General features: G+C 39.0%; 1 protein-coding gene across 1 annotated transcript in view; it reads left to right on the top strand.

Moving 5' to 3' along the window:
- Nucleotides 1-333, top strand: part of NDUFS6 (NADH dehydrogenase (ubiquinone) Fe-S protein 6, 13kDa (NADH-coenzyme Q reductase)) — a gene marked incomplete at its 5' end in the record, with an annotated part of 6,114 nt that extends 5,781 nt beyond the window's left edge. Inside the window, one exon of the mRNA XM_010292307.1 lies at nucleotides 268-333. Coding sequence (XP_010290609.1) covers nucleotides 268-333 — 66 coding nt within the window. The remainder of the gene's footprint in view (nucleotides 1-267) is intronic.
- Between the last annotated feature and the right edge of the window lie 8,367 nt (nucleotides 334-8,700).

The raw sequence follows: 8,700 nt of genomic DNA, 5'->3' as shown, positions 1-8,700 counted from the left end.
CCTGCTGAAATTTGCTCCTTCCTGCAATTTACTCTGTCACCTTGCATTACTGGCCAAAATTCCTGTCTAGATATAACTTGGAAATGCCAAATTCTATTCTATATTAAAATAATTATGAAATGATCTTACTTCCAGTGTTTCAAGTAAGATTAAACTCTGTACCTCAGCTATATTGATCCATTTTAAGATGGCATGTGTAAATAAGAGAAAACTTGGAATTTCTAAAAGTTTTGTAAAGTGAAACTAGCAGCTGTTGTATTTTTGCAGGACAAAGATACAAAGACCGGAACGTGCGGCTACTGTGGACTTCAGTTTAAACAGAAACATCACTGAAAGATCATCCCTGCATGCTTGCAGATTTCTGTTCAGATGTTAAAGTTTAACTATAAATAAACAATATACTTAAACACAAACACTAATCTTTGGTTTCTATCTTAACTATGGAAAGTCCGGTCTGTACCTTTTTAAAACCTAGCTTGTCAAGTATTTGAGAGCTGAATGGTATTACAGTATCTTCTTTGTATTTAATTTGGTTTTCATGGAACAAGTGTCCTGCCTTGTTTGGCAGACTTCTTGCAGGCTTGGAAGTGGCACTTGGCTGCAGCATAGGTTTGGTTTGTACTGGGTAGATGTATATTCTTTTCAACACTAAATTGGATGTAAATGTTTACCAGGGGATTAATTATCCGAGGTATTTGTCTTTTGGCATTGTTTGACACTCTTAATTTATTCATGGCCTAGTATCTATAGCTAGATTCACAAGTGGAAGCACAAAAATATTATGATATTAAACACTGTAATACTTACTCCTGGAAGCAAGATTGTCATCCCTGAATTAAGTAACTACACTTGCTACTTGTTTTAAAGGAACAGACAATGCCTTAGAAAGGTAATCAGCGTGAGCTGGAGAACTACCTAAGCTGGCAGACATGAAAGGTGAGGACATAAGCATTTGTCCTCCAATTGGGAGGAACATAGTATAAATATCTGATTCTGCTTGGGATTCGCACCCTTGAAATGTCTTTGGGAACTGGGTCTTGTCAGACTCATAGTAGGGATTGCTCCATTACAGGTAGCAGCTTCTGCTTCTGTAATACAGATAATCTGACAATGAGAGCATCCACCTATATGTAGCGCTACCTAGGCCATGTGAGGCTGGTTGTAGGACATAATCTACTCCTTGCTTAATTTCACTTATGTAGCATTCTGTCATATAAGCATGATTCTCAAACAGGGCATGTGTCTGGAGAAGGGGGGTCTGAGCTTTGGTCTTTGCTCCAGGGCATTTTAATCTGTTGTCAGTAAGTGGTATGTTTGGTTTTTTTTAACACTGGTGATGGAACATGGTTCCAGGTAGTAAGTGCTGCTTGGCCAAATTTAATGGGGCGTGATTCTAAACCTGCTGTTGATGTTGCTTTAGTTAAATTGATGTGGTGGTATCAAGTTGAACCAAATTAGGTGGGCCTACAGCTGCTTAACTTGCTTGTGTCAATTTATAGATTAAGTTGAACCAACGTAATCAGGCTTAAGGCAATGCCTGAACTATTCTAAGTTGTGTGTTCAGAGGCTATCACTGCAATTACTCATGTGCCTCCTTTTTTCATTCGTTCCACCTGTGGGAGCTTAACCTCCCTTTCTGTCTCTTCCCCTTCTTCCTCCTTCCCTCTCTTTCTGTCCTTTCCACTGCTGCTGATTTCAGTGATCATCTGACTGGCCTTCAGTTCATTCTTTGTAATGACCTAGATTTAGGAAGCAATATTAGTTATGCATTCTAAATTCATTGTAGGTTACTGAGCACTGACTTTTCTACAAGCCCAGGCTCTGACTGAGGATAGATGGCTGTTACTATTGTAGTTTTGTAGTGTTAGTACAGTGGCCAAGTTCAGGAAGACTTGAATGTATGTTGTGTTTTGAGTAGCACCTGAGTGTGTCCAAAGATGGCAAAGGATCTTTTCATAGCACCCAGTAACTTGCATTCAGCCTATCTGAACTTATACAAAGAATCTATCAACTGAGCATAAGTGTGACATAAATGGTCTTCTGGTAAGTCCATCTCATGGTCTAAATATAAAATAATGACTTGAACTTGCAGTGTCTGTCTTTAAGCATGAATCTGGTTGTTCTGTAGTCTGGCTCTCTACCAGTTTGTAGGATGTCTTGGCTGGCACAGTTCTTTTATCATGCAATCTCTGCAAAGAGGCCTGAAACAAGTAATCATATGTGGTCTTTTTCCTTGGGCTTTTGACTTTGTTATGAATAATATATCTGCTTGGATCACTGCTGCTCATAATAATTTAACAATGTTTAAATTGTCATGTCATCTGCTGAGGACCCAGACAAATCCCATCCCAATGGTCTCAACTATGGAATGCTGTTCTTGGATATTCTCTGTAAAGCACTTGTGATATGTGAAGCTGTTGACACCAGTGAAACAAAGAAGGTCTCTACTTTGCTCTGGTGATCTTCACAGGAAAACTTCAGCCTTTGCTCCTTACCATTTCTTGTGTGCTAAGTTTAGACATCTAATTGGGAATGGCTGTTTATATGAAGTCTTGAAGCCACACCATCCACATACCTGTGGAAAGGCCAACCTTTATCTGCAGGAAAAAGAAGTGAGGGAAAGCAGAAACTCTTACTGCGGTGGTCACAAGCAGATACATGTGAAATGGATCTATAAGGATAGACTAAAACACATCAGTATCAAAGTGAGGATAGGCTAAAACACAGAAGTATTAAATCAGCATTACAGTTCTTGGGCAACAAATTCAGATTAGAAAGTAATATGTATGGAATAAAACTTTCAGACTTACATTCTATCAGTCACTGTTCTGTTCTTCATAGATAATTCATCCCAGGATGGAACTATAGTCTCCAATTCTGGTTGCCCAAGTGCATGCCTGTGCTGATTTTATACTCAGTTGCTGTGGAAATATGAAGTATTCTGCATCTGTGTGTAGCTTGTCTTAACAACTGTATCTTGCCTTTACCTACCAAAACAAGACAGCCTCTTTTCTCTTTACTGCCACATATATTAAGCTTTCCTTGGTGAAAGTCACCACATACTTAAACTTCTAAAACAAATAGGGACCGTCCATCCTTTTCCCTGTATTACTCGGTAGCTCTCTGACCTCTAATTAAAAAGTAACTAAAATGAATTTACAAGGCAAGTCCTGGTTGTTCACAAAAGCATAAAGCACTATTATAACTACGGCATAATATTCAAGTGCACCTTTTTAAAAGCTTCTTTCAGTCGTGTCGCATCTGATTGTGCTCTCAAAGTTGCTCTTGTAACAGACTTCTCCAAATCAGCAAATAATATCCCTATACTCCTTAGTCTCTGACCTGCTAGTAATACTTTTTTTTATTTAATACTGTTGCAAGTATCAGATGAAATACAGCATACTGTAATATGGAAATGTGTGGTCCTGTAATATCTGCATTGTTGGTAGTCTTTCGTGTGTTCCCTCATACTGGTCTATGTTGTTTTGAGAGGCAATTAAATCTTCCTGTGGTGGTCTCCAAGTATGTAGTCTAAATTTAAAGATGGGGATTCTTGAGGAGCACATCTGGCAATTCAGTCTTGCCAATGGAATAGATTGATCAGGGAAAAATGACCCTGCATTGACCTTGTCATAAAGTTCATGGTGCAAGTTATCATGCGTCTCCCCTTCCAGAGGTCCATCAGGATTTGTGTAACTAGGGAAGAATAGCAGTTCCAGTTTTGATAATCAGAGGTAACATAGTAAAGCAAAATAGCAGGATTAAAAACATGATACATATCATTGCTGTAATGCCACTCTGATGTGGATGATCATCCTTTCATGTGCTTTTATTTTTGTCAAGCATTGCTCAGTCTCAGCAGCCTGTGCAACAAGGTATGTGTTGAAGACCTTGCATGCCCAGGTAGTGACAGCTTTCATTCTAGGCTTTCCAGATCCCTTATCACTTTCTGCTGACTGATTGCAGCAGGGGATTACAAGTGGAACATGATGATTATCCATTTTTCCATGCACAAAGCAGCTTGTGGAGCTCAGGTGTCTTTGAAATATGGTGAATTTAACTTACAGTTACTGGAACTTATTTTTCTGCACCTGAAAGTTATGCAGTTGTCATCGATTGTTCCAGATTTGCATTGCCGTTCAGTCACTTGATGCTCATTTCACCATCCAAGATCCTCAGCACTCGGATGTCAAAAATTGAACTGACAAAGCAAAATTGCCATGTGGAAGAACAGATTATGGAAGTGCAACAGAAGAACCAGGAATGTAATCTATGCAATATGGAAATGATGTGATGGAGCACTGGGAACGTTGCCTTAAAGTGCCTCTCTTTTTTTAAAGGGGCTGTTAGTTTCCCGTAGAGCGATAAAAATGCTGTGAGAATATGCATAACTGCATTTATCCATACATCTTCTGCTGATACAACATCCTGCTTTAGGAAGTCCTCCCCATCAGTGTGCTGTGTGCACATTTTTATTGATGTACTGGCAACTGTATGCCAGGACAAATGCTATCAACAGCACTTTCTAGTGGAGATGTCATTTTAGCGAGTGCTAGAATTCAAGCAAAAAAGTTCTTATCCCTAAGCAGTGTAAGCAGTGTGAATCCAGTCGTGAAATGAAAATATACTTAAACATTATGGAATTTGTAAAACTAGCTGCAGCTTTGTAGGTATTTTCCCACCTTTTCTTAACATTCAGCTTTGGATGTATTTTCTCCTTTACATTTTTTAAACTTTCTTCCTGTTGTCATTCTTGTCCTCTTCCATGTCTCTGTTGTTCCCCCCTACCCCTCCACCCAAATCCCTATATTAAGGACTAGGTCTTTGCAAAGCAATGGTTATCTTATAATAAAGTTGTCTCTTTGGAACAGCCTGTAACGCTTATCTCTTGCTTCAATGAAAGATTGCTTAACTTAAAGCCTGTTCTTTCTGAAACTCTGTCACTTGGTCTAAAGCATAAATTAAAGTAGGCAGGCATTTGGCTGGATTTTCTCTTAATGTTGTATGGATCAAGAAATCTAGACTGCTTTCACTACAGTCATTAATGACTAAAATGAGATCTCTTTATTTTGGACTAATTACAAATTAGCAGCAGTGTGACTGAAGAGTGGGATCTGCCTGACCTAACTGTAACCTGGAGTGCCTGGGAGTAAAAAGGAGGTTGGACACTGAAAACGAAAGATTGTCAGAGGGAAAAATTTTTTCTCCCATAAACAGCCAGTGGGGCAAGGATTCCGCTGTTATCCCCAACAGCCTAGGTCCCTCCCTGAAGGGAAAAGGCATGGACGGATTTGAAATGAGGCATTTTAAGGGCTGAAGTTGGCAGAGGGATTGTAGCAGTTGCCCTCTTGACCAGCTCCAGAGCTGTAAACCCCATCAGCTGTGGCCTCCTGCAGAGCGCGCTCAGCAGCAGCACACCTGAAGTGAGAACTGGACCTGCTCCAAGTTCAGTTTGTGCCTGAAAAACAAGCTGAGTGACGTGCTGAGGGAGGATACAGGGGCTAATGTTTGAATGTACTCTACTAGTCACTCATAACCATGAGGGTCAGGAATGAGGCTATTGCCTGTCTACACATGGGAGAAGAGTCTTGCCTAATATTGCCAATTTATTAATTGATTTATAAGCTTTCTTGAGTTTATTTGATTCTTATTCCTTCTGCACGTGTATGTTTCTGGAGGTTTAAAATACTTGGACTGAGTGCCTATGAGTTGGATGTGGTGAAATCTGGTATTTTCAGAGCCAGTAACTGGGTTTCCTAGGTTTCTGGATGGGTGTTCAAGTTGGCTTTGTTTATACTTGAGGAGGATGGGTTGCTTGGGTTTTTGGGAAGGAACGGTGAGGTATCTGAGGTGGCTGTTTTTATTCCTAGCAGCCCTTGGCAGAAGGATTACGGACATGATCCATACACAGGTATGTTGCAATACAGTCCACAGCTGTGGTCTCCAGTTATGAACGCTGGATGTCAAGCCTGAACACGTGCTTGTGTTTACTTTGCTTGGCTTATGCTCCTTGATGACTTTCCTGTGACCAAAGCAAAGCAGAGGTGTAGGGTCAGGAGAAAGGACGGGACTAAGGTACAGCTGGATCTTGTAGTGATTTGGGCTTTGGATCTGGGAAGGTTTCAAAGTCCTGTGGCTGAGAAGTAGCCCTGCAGCCCTGGTTCCTGAATCACAGTAACAGCTACAGGTAGCATAGCCAGAAATGATGGTGGTTTGTTTGCGTGTAATACAGTCATGCCAATAAAACACTGTTCAAGTTATTCATAGAAGTCCTGGAAAAGGGTCTGGAAAGTGAGATGGCAAATCTTCCTTATCACTTTATTTGAGATAGTAAAGAGAAAGTTATTCTGAAGAATTACCAAAGGAGCTTTTTAGACCGACTGGGCAACATCTCTGCCCTCCCCAAGCAACTGAAATGTAGTGTAGATAAATGTAAAGTGATGCATGTGAGCTTAGTTTCACAAATAATATTATGAACCTGAGCTGCTATTAACTATTATCTGAGCTGAATCAGACAGGAGTGAGATTCTAGGGTTATATTTCCATTTAAAAAAAAAAAGTGCTCAAAGCTCAGTAGCGGTCACAAAATCAAGTCTATATTAGCAATTATTTTGAAAAGAATAGTGTGAAACACAAAACACTTATACTGCTGCCCAGATTAATTGTTTAGTCACACCTTGTATTTTCCATACAGTTCTGGTCCTCCTATTTAAAAAAAAAAAAAAGAAAAAAGAAAGAAGGTATATTAGAATGGGAAAAAGCTTAGAGAAGGGCAAATGAGATAAAGGTTTCTGTAGAAGGAAGGACAGGTCGAGTAGTCTGGGATGCTCTTAGTCTGTTTAGGGTTATGACAGAGGTCTACAAAATCCTGAATAGTAGGGAAAAGGTGGATTGACTGTTTTAAAGGCCAAATCACAGATATTTGTAAAAGCCAGAAAGTAACGACGAGCTTTTGGGAGTATTTAGTCAGGTTAAAAAGAAAAATTTAAAACAAAAAGTTGGACGTGCTATGTGGAAATGTTACTTTTTGGCTTAGACCCAGGACTAAAGGTGGCCTCATGGATTAAAAATTTATCCCCCTGTTCAGAAAACAGCTAGTAGAGCTGTAAAATTAACTAATATGTATATTTTAAAGGGCTGAAGGAAAGTGAAGAAAATAAGAGGGAAACGACCAATAGTGAGCATAACTAAGGCCGATAAGAAGCACTGAATTACTTCAGAATCAGAAAATCATTACAGATGTATTGGTCTAATGTGAGGCGGATGTGGTGAAGTTGTTAAGTGATGTAAAAAGATAGGAAAATTAAAAGATGTATCTGTTATATTATGTAATTATGGAATAGGAAGTCAATGAAATAATTTCCAGTAATAGGCACTCAAGGGGTTGCTCTTTAGCAGCTGCTAAATTTAGACATTTTTTAATCGGTGTTCCCAGATAATTAGTTTCAACAAGGCTGTCCAATGAGCTTCCCGGATCATTAATGTGGATTTTTTGATAAGCTTTGGAATACTGGAGAAGGAGGACAAAAATGGCTAATGTGCCAACATTCAAAGAGGGTAAAAGGCATGACCTGGATAATTATATGTCTGTCAGCTTGACATCACTTCTAGGCAAAATAATAAGGGACCTAATTAATAATGAATTAAAGAAGTGTTGTATAATTAGTGCCAATCAACATGACTTATAGGAAAACCAGACCATGTCAAGCTAGCTTGATGTATTTTTGATGAAATTAGAAGTAATGGTTAATAAAGCTAGAAGTGTTAATATAATACCTTCTGATTTCTGTGAAGATTAGACCTAGCATCCATATTTTGATTCAGAAATGAAAGTCTTGTGTAATCAGCCAGCAACACTTCACATGCTTTACATGTATTAAAGGGTAGATGTGAAAATCGCAGTGTAGAATGAGACTCATCCCTGAAAAGATGCATGACTCTTGATGGCATCCTTTCTCAACCCTATGGCACTTAGCTTCTTATCAGTGTCCTAAAAAATATGTAATAGCTACTGATGGTTTGCCAAGGATTGAAAGGTTGAAGCGTTGTTAAGTAAGGAAGAGGATTCAGCAGTGATACTGTTCACTGCTGCTTACCCAGCCAAATTTGACACAAAACTGAATGTGTTTCAATGTGATGAACTGTACAGGAAAAACAAAATGCTGTCCATATTTATTGAAAAAAAAGTATTTCTATGAAGTATAACTGTTAACAGCCTGAGCTGTGATTTATCCTGTGTGAGTAGCAGCCTTAATAACTTCAGGTAACAGGAAACATTGACTGTTACATTTGACTGGGGAAGTTTGTTGATTATCAGATCGCTGAGAGTTTCCAGTTCAATTCTGTATCTTAAATAACTTTTATGAACTTTGGAGGAATAAATAGATGTATTGACTAGGTATATCTTTCTGAATTCGACATTGAGTGCATTTGTTACTTGAATACTGTGTCCACTTTGAGATCTGTGGTTCATTAATTAATAAGGCTGAATTAGAGAAAGTTCAGAGAAAGCCATGGCACTAATTACAAGAGTAGAAAATGTGTTGTGTAGTGAAAGATCTAACAAGCTTCATCTTTGCACTTCCTCATAAATGAGGTTAAGGGATGACTTGATCAGGGTCTACCAGTACAAATGCAGGGAACAAAAACCTTGATAATGGGCTCTTTAGTCTGGCTGAAAAGGGTAAGATCTAGTGGCTG

Source organism: Phaethon lepturus, unplaced genomic scaffold, assembly GCF_000687285.1.
Source record: "Phaethon lepturus isolate BGI_N335 unplaced genomic scaffold, ASM68728v1 scaffold18208, whole genome shotgun sequence".
Lineage (NCBI taxonomy): Eukaryota > Metazoa > Chordata > Aves > Phaethontiformes > Phaethontidae > Phaethon > Phaethon lepturus.
The sequence above is the reverse complement of the archived record's forward strand: the minus strand, read 5'-3'. Positions and strand labels throughout refer to the sequence as shown.